General features: G+C 26.8%; 1 protein-coding gene across 2 annotated transcripts in view; it reads left to right on the top strand.

Moving 5' to 3' along the window:
* LOC129978667 (leukocyte tyrosine kinase receptor-like) overlaps positions 1-18808 on the top strand; it is a 227768-nt gene that overhangs the window by 175071 nt on the left and 33889 nt on the right. For both annotated transcript variants that reach the window (XM_056090653.1, XM_056090654.1), the window contains exons 16-18: positions 8057-8308; positions 15506-15604; positions 16685-16889. In XM_056090653.1, the coding sequence (XP_055946628.1) occupies positions 8057-8308; positions 15506-15604; positions 16685-16889 (556 nt within the window). The remainder of the gene's footprint in view (positions 1-8056; positions 8309-15505; positions 15605-16684; positions 16890-18808) is intronic.

The following is an 18808-nucleotide window of genomic DNA, read 5'->3' as shown; positions in this document are numbered from 1 at the left end:
TATATATTTGCAACTAGGTATATACTTCCAAATCACAATTTTTTTTCTTCAAATAGAATGACCAGTTGTGTGAAAACACTTTGATTACTGTAGAAGTTGATATAAAAAAATTGTTAAAAAAATTAATATTTTATTAAGCGTTTATTAATTGACAGCCAATAGAGTAAGGCTGTTAGTTAATAAACGCTTCACCTATGTTCGTCCATGCCCATGCAAAATTTCATATTTCTATCTGTAAAATTTGCAGAAATATACTAATTTTAAATTTAGATGACATTATCCAATTATTATGACTTCAAAAAAATTTACGAATCACACATAATATTATTAATTTATATTTTCGGCAGATGGACTTTGAAAGAAGGGAACAGAAAATTGTAAAACTGTTTTAAGATATCTTAGAAAAATATTGAAATGTTGAGCAAGAAAAAATTGTTTGTTGGTGACTATTGTGGGTTTTCTTTAATTTTTTAAAAAAAGTAATTTTTTGTATAAAAACTAATTTTTATTACATTTTTAAAATTTTTTAATGACTTATATATTTTATTCTCCAACCTTTCTTTCCTTTTTCATCTTTCCTTTCATTCTTTATCCTTTTTTTTTCTTCCTTAATTTATCTTCCATTCATCATTCAAATGAATATCGACTATCTTTGTTTCGAATAATTTTATTTTATTCACTACTTAATACTTAAACGTAATTATTGTAAATCGTACTTTATAGAATAATGTAATATTTTTATGTTATAATTGTCAATTTTCTTTGCTCAATTTATTTTGTTGTTTCATTATTATTTCGAATTTTAATTAATTTTTTTTTATTTTTTTGTACTTATGATTCTTATTTTTTTATATGTATTAATTACTCATTATTATTATTATAACTTAATTATTTCATATGATTGCTAATCACGATCTTTCTAATAATTTAACACTTTTGCGATAGTATATGTTAACAAAACAAGAATGAATGTGGGCTTTAGATTCCATTATCATCTATGCAGAAATCTTCTCAAAGTCATGACATGAGACGCATTGCAAAAATGATGTCCTTCTATAAAGAAATAATGTAATATCTCTTTTATTTTTTCAATTCCTATATTTTTCGGTATGCCATGGGAAGAATTTGAAGATTAAAAGCTTTATCATCATTTTCTTAATTTATTTCTCTTCCTTAATATTAATTTACTTTGGGTTTGTTTATTTAATCACTTTTCCGCAGTATTTACCTTCAAGATGCCTCCGTAACTAAAAATCCTCAAATCTCCATCAATCTATCAATTACGTACAAAATTTCTAATCAATTTAATAATCATGCTGTGCGTTAAAGCGTCAATTGAAATAAATTAGAAACTAGAGTAGAAACATAAATAACGGATCTAATAAAGTTTGAAAGAAATTCATTCTTAAAAGGCTTCAGGGTGTATTTTAATGTATTACCCGAGCGTAGCATATTCATTTGTTGGTTTCTAGGTTAAAATGAATTCTTTAGGAATTCCAGTATTCTAAGAATTCGACTTCGTGATTTTACTGTAAAAGTATTTTAGAACAATATCTGAATTTCTATCTACTAATGCGATTCAAAAATCAGATAAATGAAATTTGTTGCTCGTTCTTTACATTTAACTGTTAATCTCTCGGAGAAATTTGGACTTATTCTCTGTAAAGGAAATGCGATTTTCTTTCCAATCAAATTAATACAAAGATTCAAGAAAATAAAAACATGTAATTAAATTCAGGATGTAGTAGTAAAATCGGAATTATAGACTCACATTAAATTTTATAACGATTTTGTTTCCAGGTTGATTGTATATGAGATGTCTATTCTTTTGTTTGTGAGCGCGATAAATTAAATAAAGTAATATGCTAGGTGGATGAATTTTAATATGTTATCCTTATGTCAAAATTGCTAATCACTACTAAGTTTTGGAATAAATTCTTTAAACAATAAACTGTCTGTCTGTCCGAGTTCAGATGGGCATGATAACTAAAATAAAGAAATTATATTAATGATTTATTAATTATGATTTATAATTATTTATTAATTACACGTAAAAATTACTGATTAATTATGGAAACAAGATAAGTAAAATTATAGTCTTAACTTGGGCTGTAATGTCAAATAGATAAAATCAGCAACTGCATATACGCTCCGTGAATCTTAAAGGGTCCCTCATTTGTAGCTAAGATTTAGGAATTGAATGGATAGTTTCATTTTGCACTTTCATATGATTTATAAAAGTCTTGTACTAAAACATATTCAAATTAAAATGAAGTATCGTTTAAATTTCAGAGCATTAATTTCAGAATTTTTCATGTTTCCAAATTTGCTTGGATACCTGGCTGTTCATTTTCTGACAAAAGCTGTTTCAGTGTTTAAAATGTTTTGAATTTTTTAAAAATCTTATTCAAAACTAATTTTAGATTTAAGTTTAAAAAAAAATCTGAATGGAATATACTGAAACCATTCTTTTTGAAAATTGACCGAAGTTCAATGCTTACTTGTTTCATTCCGTCCTGATTCATAAAGAATTGTTTTTGCAGGAATTAAATGAAAATCAATATTTTTTTTTGTTAAAATATACCTATAAGAGGTGAAAAAATGAGGGCCTTGGAGGGGGAACCTCGAAACTGGCACTGTCTAATAAGTCCTTAAGGATTTAACAGAAACCTGGTACTGACACCTAAACCGTAGGCATGTATCAAATTTGTAACGTGTCTCAAAGATACAATATTCAATGATTCGCTTAGACGAGATACTGTTCAGGATAAAAATTTGATTTTCCTCACTACATTACGAAGTTAAACGCAAAACATGCTATAAGAACAATGTCCCCTTTGATCGTGCTTTTGAAACATGCCACTGTTTTCTAAACTCAATGTTGGCACGTAATTAAACAAAACACGGGGAAAATTATCACTTGCAATATTGTGGAACATATCTAACCGAGAGAAACTGTATTCATGAAAATTTGATTTCCAATATCCTGAAACAATTTTAGTTCCAGCATATGCACAGTCGTTTTCAAATCAAATTAAATATGTCGCTTTTGGTAGTCTTGTGTTAAATTAAGTCAATATTCCTCCAACGATTTCTTATCTTATTTGCTTGGAATTTATTAAAATCATGACCCAAATCTTAATTAACGATTGCTTATTTTTTGTATGATTGATACCCTATATATCTGTTTACCGTATTTTTGGAAAGTCTACAAAATAGATCCTACATATCCAGGCGAGTACACCAAAGAAAAATCAATGCATTTGTTTAGCGTCATAATTATTTTATCAGAATTGATCCATTGTTTGAAAAGTATCTAAGGAATTTATTTACAATGCAATGTTTCGTTTCGCATGTATGCTTTGATAATGATTAGATGTTAATATTAGATTTGGTCCCCAGAGAATTAATGTGTTGTTTGGAAAATCCTAGAGTTAATGTAATTACAAGGATGTTTGACTTGCAGATTTAATTTTCGTTGTGAATTTCGGCTTACAATGCTATTTGAATACCGAATCAAGGCTATTTCAATAACTATGAATATTTTAAAGACTTGCATTTCCCATTAAATGTAATTATTCAAAATTATTTATAAGAATTTGAAATTTTGATTTAACTAGAGAATTGGAAATAAACATTAAATAACAGAACTTGAATTATGGACTGTAACAAAGCTACTTCAATAGCATGTTGTTTTGCAGACTCGCTTCAATTTTTCGATGTAAAAGTCTTTTTTATGATTTAGAAATTTGGATTTAATAAAAAATTTTGGAGTAAAATTTAGGTTACAGAATTTTACACTTTTGATTGTTTGCATTGACATACGCAATAACGAAGAAATTAAAGAACAATCGAAATAAAGAAGTCGCTTATGGTTCCTAGCGAAAATTTGACACAGGTAGCCAAAATATGAAAATATCAAATTTCATCTTTCTAATTCGTTCCGCTTTGCACTTGCCATTTTCACAAATATTCAGTTAAAATTGCAAAAATTGTTTTTGCGGTTCGAGCAGGTAATCTCGAGGTTTTTTCCCTCGAAATTTTACTTTCTGGTATACGAAGTATAGAAAAAGCGTTGTAATCGTTAAAAAAATTCGAATTCGAGTTCGAGAAAATTCAAACTCAAGTTTTTGACCTTTACGAGCTCGACAAATACAGTTTTGGAAAATATATTTCTGTCTATCAATCTGTGGCAAATTATTTGAGCTAGACAGTTGAAATGTGGTGTACGATCTTTACACCAAATCTACAGATTTATATCACATTTTGAGCAAAATTTGTTCCAGGCAAATCCGAGCTGTTTGAATATAAGTCTGTCTGTCAATCTGTGGTAAATTATTTGAGCTAGACAGTTGAAATTTGGTGTACGATCTTTACACCAAATCTGTAGATTTGTATCAAATTTTGAGCAAAATTTGTTTCGAACAAATCCGAGCTTTTTGAATATAAGTTAACACGATAATTGCAAAACAAAGGGAACTAGATGGATAAAATTTGGCACACAGATTTAACATCTATTGAGTAGACACCTATCATATTGTGAGCCGCCCAATTTAACAATGGTTGGCCGACTGCCAGCCTTTACTTTCAGAAACATGTAAACCGCAACAACTTAAATATATCAAATTTGATATGGTGTTTTATGACTACAAGTATATATTTTTATCAAATTTTTGTTTCAATCAATTGAGGAAAACAAAAAGGTTAATATTTCGTAATTATTGAATGTTAATGCTATGCAAGACTTTCTCGGGGGTAACGCCTTTATTAGAGATTATGCGAGAAAGTTTTGGGAGACCATTTCACCTGATTTTCTTTTGTGCTTGTTGATAGAAATATACTTTCTTTATATACTTCATATATGTAAGAGTAAAGACACAAATACACAATAAAAAAGAAATCGTCTAATAATTATTTGCGCTATAAAATTTTAATTAATTAATTTTATTTAATTTATATTTATAAAGCATTAACTGAATATTTAAAATGATAATAAATCAGTTCCGTATTCATTATATATTTCGCTCCAATTATTCCTACCATTAAGCTGCGTAATAAATATATTTCTTTATAATAGATTCCATTCATGGCATACAAATTTGAATTTACCAAATTTCTGTCTTATTAAAATATTTGAAAAGACATATTGTTCGTATAAATATTTTAATCATAGACTGATTTGAAATAATGTATATTCATTTTAGCAATACAATGAAACGAATTAAAATTGTGCTAAAAGGGGAAAAAAACCCGCAAGAAATAATGTATATTACACAAAAAAAGGCATAAAAATAATGTATATTCATGGAAAATAAAACTATTTTCTCGGAATTGCTTTTTTCTTTCTTGGCCATTTTTCTAATATAATAATTTTTTTTCAACATTCTGTGACAACATATATGCATTTTTATGATTAAGTTTTTGTTTTATTGAATAGATGATGCTGCAAATAAAAGAATGAAAACTGTGTATATGCAGCCGGAAATTACTTGAGAAGAAAAAAAAATTCTTTTTAGGCAGAACAATGAAAATGAATAGAATAAACGTGAAAATTGAAACATAGATTGAAATATATATTCTTGATTGAAACATATTTTCCATTTTTTTTATGATGATTACTTTTTTTGAAATAAAGATGGAAATTTCGTGGGCGGCGTGGGTAGTAAGCATCGATCGCCAACCAAAAAATAATATTTCTGCTTTGCCTGCCAACTTTAATATATTCTTCCACAAATATTTTTCCCACGCATTTTTGTTTTTCTTGTTAGCCAAAAAACTCTACGATATTAAAGCTTTATAAGATGCACTTCTTGAGAATAAAACATTCTTTCATATCTCACCAAAGTTTGAGCAAAAGATGCGTTGATGCATTCCATAGTTGCATTTTTGTAATTTTTGGTGGTTCTTCCAGGTCACTTAAAACAACAAGGCTGGAAGAAAGGTACAAAATTCTGAGAAACATGATGTACGAAATTGGATTTATTCTTTTAGCCTTATATTGCTTTTTATTTGTATATTTTAGAAAGTTGAGCAGTTAAATGAAGAAATAACATTTTTTTAAATAAATGTGAAATTAGATTTGTGGTCAGATTCTACAATTTTCTTCATTATCATATATATATTTTTAGTTTCAGTCTTGGAAGATCTCGACTAGTTCTGGACATATAAAATTCTTCAGACTGTTTTTCTTGTTAGTTTAATTTACTGCATTGTTTTAATTTACTACAGTTGTAACTTTATCAGTAGGAAAGTATTTCATTCCAAGTTTGTTTCATTCCTTTATATTTAATGGATTATTAATTATATTATCTTTTGTAATAAAGTTGCAAAAGGTGTGTGTGTGTGTGTGTGTGTGTGTGTGTGTGTGTGTGTGTGTGTGTGTGTGTGTGTGTGTGTGTGTGTGTGTGTGTGTGTGTGTGTGTGTGTGTGTGTGTGTGTGTGTGTTTAGTGGCATAACAGCCATGATTGATTCTACAGTAGCGAGCAAAGCATTTTTAAAAATAATATGAATTTTTATAGTCTAAAAATCGTATATTAAAATTGCTTGGCACTCTTTCATATCGCCTATGCCCAAACTCAGGACAGCTGCTAAATTAAATAAGCTGATGAAGTGTTAGTAATTAAGGATTAACTGCTAAATATTAAAATGAATTTAAATTTGTATGAAAGAATTCCAAGATTTGTTTTTTATTTTCGATTAGTCGTAAACCGTATTCATTCTATTTACTATACCATTTAGAGTCATTTTACTTTCTGGAATTGGTGATTTCTGACAGTATAACTCAAGATATGATGGTATAATGGTAACTGAATTTGATAAATGACATTTTGTACTATGAGCAACAATATGCCATCTGCTTTTACGAAGCAAATCGGGAGAATATTGTACTATACCCTTCCTTAGATTAAAGCAATATTATAAAGTAACTATAAATCATTCTCATTACTTTACTTTTTGAACTTTTAAAAGATAATTAAATCAATTTATGTTTTGTTGTTATATTTAGACGGAGAAATAACTTAAAATAGAACTGCTGAGTATTCTAAATTACATTTTTTTCTCACAAAGTGTATAAAATAATTGCTTGGTATGAAAAAATCAAAATATTGCGTAGAATTAATTTTCAGCTGCCAAATTTGGTTTTACTTTTTAAAATAATCTAAGAGATTACATTAAAAAAGGATTTTTCAAAATTTTAATTAAAAATTAATCAAAACTTCAAGTTTTTTTTTAGTTACTTCACAGCATATTATTTCATAAATTCTTTTTCTCTACACTATGATTAATAAAAATAGGTTTTTCATTTATACTTCAGTGAAAATTTCTGAAATTTTTAGTAAATTTTTAAAAGTACTTTTAAATACATTTTGTAACAATTTTTTATTGTTTCAGCAGTTAAATTTATAAACACATACATTACGACAATTTTATATTTATTTTTTATGTTTATTTTATTTGATCTATATGATAAAGAATTAATTTTAAAAACAAGATAAGGATAGACGAATCAAGCTTACAATATTATTATACTATGATATTCCGGATTATGCTCGAATCGCCTTTCAATTTTTTAAAGCACTAAATGCATTAATACTTTGCCTGTATATTTCACATTGTAGAGGGACGAGACTCTTTATAACTTCATTATGAGGGATATGAAAATAATAGATGAGTTTTAGGAACAGTTATTTAATTATTTTCTAAGTTTCACATTTCACAAGACAAAACAAAAACGAACACGAGAAAACAAGACATCCACTTAGAATACAATCTAATAATCACCCCCAAGAGAATCATGGGAAATATATCTTGATTATAATAAGTAGCGCCATCTGTAGTATCAAAAGAGAAGGTAGAGTTAATGTAACCGCTACAACATGGATATTCCTAAATGTAGTATGATAAACAGTATGAATGGACTCAAAAAATTGTATATAGTATTTAGGATATCTAGTTTATTAAAAGTCATTTAATTAAAGATCCATAACCAAATCCAAACTTCGTAAACGCTGAATTACTTACTGAAACATTCGTTTTCTTTTTCTTCCGTTTTAGGAGGAGATGCGTCTGAAGTGGAGAGTCCGTACCACAACGGACAGGGTGGCACGTCGTATTTGATGCCTGGCACGATTCGGGCTCTCGTGGAGCCAGGATCGAACCCGGAAGACGGGTCTGTCATTATTATTCCTGCCCAAAGTGGATGCGGTTGTGACTACCTATGTGTCCATCTGGACCTGGACAACAGCGCCTACTACTGTATTTGTCCACCCCATCTTACCATCAACATTGATGGCTACTCATGTAACGGTCAGTAGCAATTTTTTTATCAATAATCTTTTGCTAGTTAAAACATTTAATTTTATGAATACAGAAACAAGTTGAATCAGTACATGAAAAACATTAGAACGTTATAAAAGCAATGACGGGTTTCAGAATAGGTAACTGCCTAGAATCGTAGGAAGATGGATTAAAAAGATGTCATTAGTCTAATTATAGATATTTTTTTTTAAAAAAATGCACATTTTAAGAAATTATAAAATAATCGAAGAATATAAACACTTTACTTAGAATAATTAGCTAGATGCAGAGAACTGAATAAAAGGGGAGCTTTTAAGAATAAATAAATATTTAGTTTTAGGTACTCTGCTGTGGGGCCCACTGGATAGCACTTAAGTGGTTTCGAGTGCAAAAATTTCGGCACGAAACTTATTTTTCTTTTATCCGGCTATTTGAGGGTACTACAGTATGCAGACATGGCTATATATTGTTTCACTGAACTTACTCAGTTATAGTCATATTGTTTCATTGGATTTACTCAGTTATAGTCATATTGTTTCATTGAACTTACTCAGTTATATTGTTTCATAGAATTTACTAAATTATAGTCATATTGTTTCAATGAATTTACTAAATTATAGTCATATTGTTTTAATGAATTTAGTAAATTATAGTCATATTGTTTCAATGAATTTACTAAATTATAGTCATATTGTTTCATTGAATTTATTCAGTTATAGTCATATTGTTTCATTGAATTTACTCAGTTATTCATATTGTTTCATTACTTTCACTCAATTATTATGATATTTATAAACGCTGAGTATTTTCGAAGATAATAATGTTTACAAATATGATTCACGTTCGGTCTTTAGTCATAATAAAAAAACAAAAACATACTTATTTTATTAAACTATTGAAAAGAAAAAACAAAGAGAAATTATGAACATGATATTAAGCTTAAAATGTGTTGAAATTTGAAATTAAATTGTCCAGATCATCAAAAAAGAAGGCCTTATAGTGTATCATTTTAGGAGCTGCAAAATATTGAATTAAAAATCCAAGCAATACATATCTGAATAGTTCTGCCTGCACTATCTAATTGTTAATCTAAATACGATCCAATCATTAATTTTAAATACTTTTAAGCGGTAATAATTTTATTTTAGTTTCATGAAAAGGCATTTTATATTTTATCGCTATAAGAAGAACCTCCAAGCAGCGTCGTATTTTTAAAAATATTTTGTAATAAAAATCGAAACTAATAGCAAATTTATTAAAATCTTTGGTTTCACATTTTTCAATAATTTTACAAAGGACTAAATTATTGAAGTCTTTCAATTAGGCTTCATAATTTAGGCTTTAGGGATAGAAAGATTTTTCAATATTCAGAAATCTAAAAATTCTCTATAAGAATTTTGATTTCAGATTTTTCTTTGTGCCAATCAAGTCAGAAGCTGGAGCTTGGTCTTTCTTGAAAAATTTGTATTTTTCAAAATGATAAAATTAATATTTTAAGGTAACAGTTGCATCAGAAAAACTTTGAGTTTTGAGAAAAGTGCCCTCTTGAGAATAAATTAGTAAATATATGTTTTTTGAACTCTATAATAGAAAAACTCATTTTAGCTAAGAAATATGTTAATACACACTGTAGTGACAAATCTATGAAAAAAATGATGACTCATCATTTTAATCAATGCTAGGTGTTTAATGCGAAGAAAATTTTAAATTGTCATTTGATTAATCTAATGATAATTTATAATTTTGACATGAAAGTACGATATCTATGTCGATATCATTACTATAAAAAATGTAAATTCAAAGTTAGACATGAATTCGCGAGATACTGTTTAATTTTTGAAATTCTCTAATGTAAATTCATACGCCTTGTATTGCTTTATTCGTTTAAGAAAAGAAATTTACTAGTTATTAAACATGATTTTCAAACAATTTTTATAATAAATTACTAATAAAGAAAAAGTAAGAAATGTTTTATTTGATAAAATTGACTTTTAAAAAGACTTTTAATTTAAGAAAAATAATTTTAAAATCGCCTTTCTGCGAAATAGGATTATTTAGATAATAATCGTAGTATTCTAATACTTCTCGACAAAGGATATTGCCACTTCTAGAGTATTTATCAGAATTTAAATAAAAATTCTAATTAATAAACATTTATGTTATAGTTTTTTAATATTATCTTAAATTCTGTATAATTATAAATATTATAAATTAGATTGTTACATAGATTCTTAAGTTGACATTTACTTGCAAATAAAAAAATTCTCAGAATTTAAAATGATCTCTGATCATCTGTTTTTCTCTAATCCTGTTCATTTGAAGGTCATTTTTTTTCATTTCGAAATGGCTGAAAAACGACCATCAAAAAGTCATTTCAATTGAGGTTAATTAAAATCCTCGATTTTTAATTCCTGGCTCATGTTTTGTTTCAGAATGAAAATGTTCCTTTTTTTAATCACGAATATATTTGATTACTGCCAAATTACAAATAATAATATGACCATTCTTCGTTATTCATCTACATATAATTTAATTAGTTATTTAATGAGTAGTTTTGAATTTTTAAGAAAACGAAGGTTTTTTTTCCTAATGAAAAATGATAGCTGCTTTAATTAAAGTTTCCTCAAATAGAAATTAATATTGCTTATTAAAAATATCACATCCGAAAAAACCTTGAAAACAAATTTATTGATTGAAAATATTTTCCAGTATTCCATTTTCCCGGATTACTTTTCTTGCTACATAGTAATTACGGATTTGAATAGTTTGGGGAATTTTAATTGTAAACATTTTTTCCCCTGCGGTATATAAGAGGATTATGTTCTTTTCTTATTTTTTCCAACTAATTGCATTTTGCTAATGTCTTCGTTTTTATTTACAGCTCTTTAGAATTATCGTCTGCATTTTTAAGTAATTTTCATTTAATTCCTGCGAGATTCAGTTTTCGAATAGAAAATTCTAAATAGAGAAAAACAAAACACATTAACTTCCAAAAATTAAATTTCTTTTGAAAATACTTCACCTTCATCTGGCTGAGCTGCAATGGTTCAATAAAAATATTAAAAGAAAATAATTTCTCTTCATCGATAAAAATTAAAAACTCTGCAAGACCTCATGTAGAAAAATTAATTATCTTTTCCATTATCCAGTAAATTAAGAGCTTAGCAGCTGAAATGAAATTTTTTTAACTATCTTTTGAACGGACTTAAATTCATAGAGAATTTTATTATTCTGTTTATCCAATTAGAAAAATTTAAAATAATTTATTTAAATTAAAAATTACTGATAATTGAAAATAGAGTTTTCTTTGAATATAAAAACTGATGATTTCTAAAATCAATAAATGATAAAAATAACTATATTTTTTTCCGTGGGGAAATTTTTTTGAAATATTTCAAAAGTAATTTATTTGACTTCGAAATTTTTGAAAAATATTGATATTTTCTTTGTATTTTTCAATTTATTTATAAACATTCACAATAAACATTAAAATGCTTTATATAAATAAATAAAACATGAGTGCTTCAAAAATCCATCATAATCATTGAATATTTTTCCGATAAATAATATAACTAATAAATAAACTGCATGCTCTAGGGAAAAATATAATTACATTAAAAAAATTTTAAAAAATGTAACATTTAATAAATAATTTACTTGTATTACTTTTATTTATTCGATAAATTTCATTTCAGAAAATAATTGAAAACAATATTCGAATTGTAACTAAATAATTGTTTCTGATTCAATAATACTAAATCAAAATTTTAAGCGTCGATTTTATTATTTTATGTGAGTATTATGAAAACCCTTCTAGCATTTATGGAAACAAAATGTTTTATAGAAAAATGATGGAAAAAATAGATATTATTTTTAAATATAATGATATTATCTCTTAATATTAATGTTGGATAGGTGATACCAAAACAAAGAGTATTAAAAATAATCATTTCTCAAAAAAAAAAAAAAAAAAAAAAACGAAAGAAATCTTTTGTTCTACAAGAAATTTATAAAATCTGTGTCAGCTCTGCACTTTGAATCGAAGTATATTTTTCTAACCGATACACATCATTGCCGTCTTTTTATGTAATCTTACAGATAGTTTAAAAATTACCTACTGATTTCGGAATTCTTCATTTCGATTGCGAGAGAACAATTTTTGAAAGTTATTATTTATTTTTAGAGCAACTTGTGTATATTTAAACCCTAAATAAAACATAATTGCATTTCCTATGTATTATATGTTATGTTTGATATAACAGTGGTCTGTGTGTGAATTGGCCGCTTTCCAATTCGCACTTCTCAGAGACGATGAAAATTTTGCTATATGTATTTCTGTATTTTGATATTTCTATAAATGAATATTTTTTCACGAATCTTCAAGTTGAATATATAGAAGGTTAAGTGTTTCACAGGATTCCTAAAATGTGATTTGTGAGTCAATTTTTGCTTAACTGCGACAATACCTTGAATGTTTTTGTATCGTTCCACACATCGAAAAAAATGAGATTCAGTCTTAAAAATCGTCATCAAGCCACTTGACAATAAATTAGAAAAAATGGTGCAATAAGTAAACAAGCGACTCGTGTGAAATAACAAGAAATGAAGAAACAAAACAAGAGTGTTTTCAACCTGTGAGTGATATATGTAAAGAAACGTCTTTTTATACACGTGGTACGTGTTGCTTCGCTTTCTGCTCCAGTTAGGGAGCTCTTTTGAAATTATGTTTCCATTCCATACCTAAGGCTCTAACCACTTAATCAAGAATTCCTTTCGGTCATGAATGTTTAATTCATATTGTATATGCTTTAATTTCAAAGCATTATCATTTGTGCAATTTATTATATTTAATAAAAAAATTTAATTATTAAATTTAAAATTTAATTATTTAAAATTAAATTTAATTATTATTATTTTAAAATTTAATTATTTAAAATTAAATTTAATTATTATTGTTTTAAAATTTAATTATTTAAAATTAAATTTAATTATTATTATTTTAAAATTTAATTGTTATTATTTTAAATTGTAATTATTATTTTAAAATTTAATTATTATTATTTTAAAATTTAATTATTATTATTTTATAATTTAATTATTTAAGAAAAATTATTAATTTTCCCCATGAAAGTTTTTTTTTTCGGGCCATTAAACTCTTTCAGAAAAGAACGATTTTTATTAAGGAATGATTATTTTATTATTCCTTTATGAAAGAATTCAATGAGCTAAGGATGAAGTGGGTCGCAATGTTTAAAAATTTAAGAATGTTTGATATTATATAATTAAATATTCTGTTGCGCGTTAGTAATCTTTTTGCCCAAAAATAAACATTTTAATTTATATGATACTCTTAATTTTTTTATCAAAAATATTGACTCCAAATCAAAATGTAAAAAGTTTAGACATTGATACTCAAAGTAAATTAGAATTTTAAATATATTTGGGATATATTTTAAGTTTTTTATGAATGATTTAGAATTTTGATGTTTTGATTTTCAAGTTATTTTAATTTCCTCTTTATATTGTTTGATTTTTGATTGAAAAATAATTTTTCTCCTTTTTTCATAAGGTTATAAAAACGTGTTTAAATCTTTAACTATGGGTAAATCTGTATATGATTACAATGCCGGAAGCGCAAATATATATATATATATATATATATATATATATATATATATATATATATATATATATATATATATATATATATATATATATATAATGCATTATATTATATTTTGTAAATCATGATTAAGAATATGAATAAATAGAAAAATCTGTTTTTCTCAAGTATACAACTTTATAAAATAACAACTTTTTAAAATAATAATTTAATTAACCTTATACATTGATCGATGATTGAGAATTCTAAAACTGTTATTCTAATTTCCTGTTATAGAAAATTAAAAATTATGCAAAATTTAAGAATTCTTCAGAAACGAAGTGAAAATTCCATCATAAATTTCCATTTTTATTAAGTCAATTTAAATAAAAACAATTATTATATCATATAAATCCTTATGTTTGCACTCGAATATTAGAAAAATGAAAATCAGAAATTAAAAATCAGAAAAATCAGTTTTTCTCAAGTAGACAACTTTAACTTTTTAAAATAATAATTTAATTAACCTTATACATTAATCGATGATTGAGAATTATAAAATTGTTATTCTTGTTTCTTGTTATAGAAAATTAAAAATTATGCAAAATTTAAGAATTCTTCAGAAACGAATTGAAAATTCCATCATAAATTTCCATTTTTATTAAGTCAATTTAAATAAAAACAATTATTATATCATATAAATCCTTATGTTAGCACTCGAATATTAGAAAAATGAAAATCAGAAATCAAAAATCAGAAAAATCCATTTTTCTCAAGTAGACAACTTTAACTTTTTAAAATAATAATTTAATTAACCTTATACATTAATCGATGATTGAAAATTCTAAAATTGTTATTTTTGTTTCTTGTTATAGAAAATTAAAAATTATGCAAAATTTAAGAATTCTTCAGAAACGAAGTGAAAATTCCATCATAAATTTCCATTTTTATAAAGTCAATTTAAATAAAAACAATTATTGTAGAATATAAATCCTTATGTTTGTACTCGAATATTGGCCGTTGAAATTCAACTGAGTTTTCAAAACAGGAGATATTTTGTCGCTGTATTATAATCGACATTGACGTTTTAAGTAACATCGGTTCTGAAATGTTAAATTGAAGCTATAATAAAAGTGCTTATTTTTAACAAATATAAGGATGTTAGCATAAATCATCTATGGAACTTCTGGAACAGTTTTTTATCAATCTATATTTCAAATAAAAGAGCTTTTAAAATGTTCAGAAATAAAATTGATATGAATGAAACAATGCTCGGAGTTCGACAGTGAAGATAAAGAAGGAGCAGACAGTAAACTGATAATGCCTCAAGGCTAGATGATTTAATATTTTTCTTGAATGGAAAATTCTAAGCAAGAATTCGAAAGAAAATAGAAATGATTCGAGATATTCATTTCTGAAATATTGTTGAATTTTCCCTTTGATTCAAAACTTATTTTAAATCCAGAATTTATAGAATTACAATATTTTCCAGAAAAAAGTACCTAACTTGAAAAGATAAATACTATATGCAAGCGATGTATTCATATGTGTATGCGCATTCACATTTTTTTCTTCTTCTGATTAAAACCGTGCTTCCTTTTTAGGACATACAGGCATGAGCGTGTCACCAAAAATGCTAGTAGTCATAATCCTCAGCATAGTTATTGCTGTATCCCTTGGAACAGTCTGCATTTTCTTTGCCAGTAAGTATATAAAAGCTTTCTTTTCTTTGCGCAGTGAAAATCCTATGCCAATAGATTAGGAGATAATTGAGACATGGTATATACATTTATCTTGATGCAATGTCTTATAGGCACCGTAATTGTGTGTGTTATAAATGTAATCATTACTTAAAGGCGAATTATGAAACTGAAAGCCTACTCTTGTAAAATTCTTCTTAAGGTTCTAATCTGATCTGAGGTTCTAATTTAGCCCATTAGTACATCATTTATTGGTCAAAGTGACCTTAAACACTTAGGTAGAATTTGATTGTAATTTGAATTAACTCTTATACATGAAGAACGACCATTTTTTAGGGAGTTTCAAGTTAGTAATTATTGTTTTCATTTTCCGTGAGAAGCTTTCCTTCTGTTAATCGGTCCGAGCGCTATGGACAATTCTGCTACATCCTAACCAATTAACCTAACAATTTGCAATAAATATTTCTTACCATCTACAAAAAACGAAGCCAGATGATAAAACTGATAATTTTTTTTGCCGATTCATCTTGGCTTTGTCTTAACCCACCAAAACACTAACTGAACACTAAAACTAGAACACTGAACACTAAAAACATTGATCATGTATTGATTTCTGTTGTATAAAACAATACGACTTCAGTAAGAACTGTTCAGCATCATTCCAACAGACCAGATTATATATGGTGATGAATATAATGGTGAATTAAATGTGAAAAGAAATTAATGTAATTTCATTTAAAGAAAATAATTTCTGTTGCATCGCGTAAATTTTTTAAATATTTTTAATAGCTTGCATTTTTTTTTTTTTTGAAAAAGATATAAAATTTGATACTTGATATTTAGACATGTTCTTAAGATATATATTTTTTAAATTCTGCATCATCTTACCTTATTCTGCTGAGTTTCTATAACGGATTGTTGTTGTTATACAAGTTTATTATTTTTCTATTATTTCCTTCAGAAGTCTTGGTCTTGGTCTACCTCACAACGACCAGCCTACTACTAGGGTGTAAGACCTTAAAAGTCGCCTTTTTATATCATTTGTAAATAATCTGGTGCTTCATCTTTTTCTTTCATATCCAGCCGCTAGATACCGGAAGATCCAACGCTCCAGGGACGTGAGCAACCAGCCTCTCAACAGCCCTGATGAACAGCTGAGTCGACTTCGGAGCGGGGTGGTAGCGGGAGGCATGATCTCCGAGAACAATCCCAACTACGAATTTGGTGGCAACTCTTTCCGAGAACAGGATCTCAAGGCTCTTCCGAGAGAAAACCTCACTCTTGTTCAGTACGTAATCCAATCCTATTCTGAAGCATTAACATCTTTTTTTAAATCATGGAGCTAGGTTAAATAATAGGTTTGGCATACAAGAACAGGTCATTTTTTTCAACAAAACATGGGTTTCGAACGAAAAGGGGTTGTTTTTTGTCTCTGAATTAAAGGGAAAGATGATTATATACTAGATAAAATGTACAATAGAAGTTTAATCGAATACAAATTAACAATAGCCGAACAGCACTGTTGTATAAATAATAGCGTATGATGAATGTATCATTTGGTAGAGAAAACCCATTGAACATTTCATTTAAAGATTCCAAATATTCGTTGTTGGTAGCCTACTGACAAAAGTCGTACAACAAGATTGTTACGATGTCTTCACAATATTGTCATCAATCATCATCAAACAACGTCATGGAGATATATCATCAATATCAAATATCAAACAACGTCGAGGAGATATAATGAAGTGTCTTGTGCTAACAGGACTATTGTATTCGATTTGCCATAAATGTATCTGCCATGAAGCGTAAGGCTTGTAATGATTTTTTTTTTTATCCAACTAGGATGTTGGCTAGTTCTAAATTTCCGCTTGATAATTCCGTTCAATAAAAAGTACAATTCTTTTTATCTAAAGTATTTTTCTTTTTTACTTAGTTCATTAACGAAAGTAAAAAAAAAAAAAAAAAAAAAAAAAAAAACTTTGCACTTTGGTCTTTTATTTCATTGTAAAAATAATTGGTTTTTGTGTGGCTGGCCTATCTTTTATTTTTTTTTTCCGATGAGTTTTGAAACATCTTGTATATGTATTAAGAAATTCATAGTTAAAGGATTTAAGTTAGGATAATTTTTTAAATAACTGATAGAGCCGAAGATATTTTACCGACGAGAAACTCTAAGAAAATCGTAAGTTTGTCAAAAAATTTAATTGATGCAAAACACTTTCATAGGTTTGCTACAGCTGCTCTCAAATTACATTACTTTGTCATGTAAAGCAATTTTGAAGCATACATAGATATAACAGCAGTTCCTGCTGTTGTATCAAATGACGTATGCTTTTTATGCGTGTATTTTTGATATGCGATGTTTTGATATTGCAGCAATAATATTTGATGTTCCAAATTAGCAATTAAATAAAAATAACTTCACCAACTTGGCAAAAAATTACATATTACCTTTTTTTACTTTCTGGTAAATGAAGTATGCTAAGATAAATGCAGTCGTCCAAAATTTCTATTTTGTGGTTTTGATAAATACCCTATGTTTTAAATTCTTCTAAGTTTAAAAAAAGAAAGACTGAAAAAGAAAGAAAAGAAAAGAAAAAATAGAATTAAAAAAAAACGTTTTCAATGCCTTCATGTCTGAACAAATGCTAAAAGATAAATTTATTTGTAATTTATTTATTGATCAGTTTAAAATGCCCACTTGTCACTTCCTCATTATGAATTAACGTTCACAATGCTTCCATTAATGAACGTTTTATTTTCGAGCAAAAATGTTTTGTTGATGCCTTATTTCGAAGACGTTTTACTACTCGAGGTCATAAATGATTTTATGTTACAATTTTTTTTATTTTTAAAGATATTTCCTAGATTTTAAATGAGATTTTAAAAGTAATTAATTACTATTGATTCCAATAATACTTCAGCAAATGAAAATTTTTGAATTCCAGAAAGCATTTAGAAAATGACATTAGTTTTTCTGCTTTTCAAATTTCAATCGCATTGTTTAAAAAATTCCTGAAATTTCTTTTAAAAATTTCACCTCCAAAAATAAATAAGCCTTTAATTTATTTATGAAAAATTCTTTATGATTGTAATATGAGATATGATTTGTTTAAAAAAAAACCTGAAATAAGTTTTAAATGTATCAACAAGTAATTACCTAACGTGGTCACATGACTTATGAATTGATACCTCAAATCTCCA

Source organism: Argiope bruennichi, chromosome 1 (assembly GCF_947563725.1).
Source record: "Argiope bruennichi chromosome 1, qqArgBrue1.1, whole genome shotgun sequence".
Classification (NCBI taxonomy): domain Eukaryota; kingdom Metazoa; phylum Arthropoda; class Arachnida; order Araneae; family Araneidae; genus Argiope; species Argiope bruennichi.
This window is presented reverse-complemented; position numbering and strand designations above follow the sequence as displayed.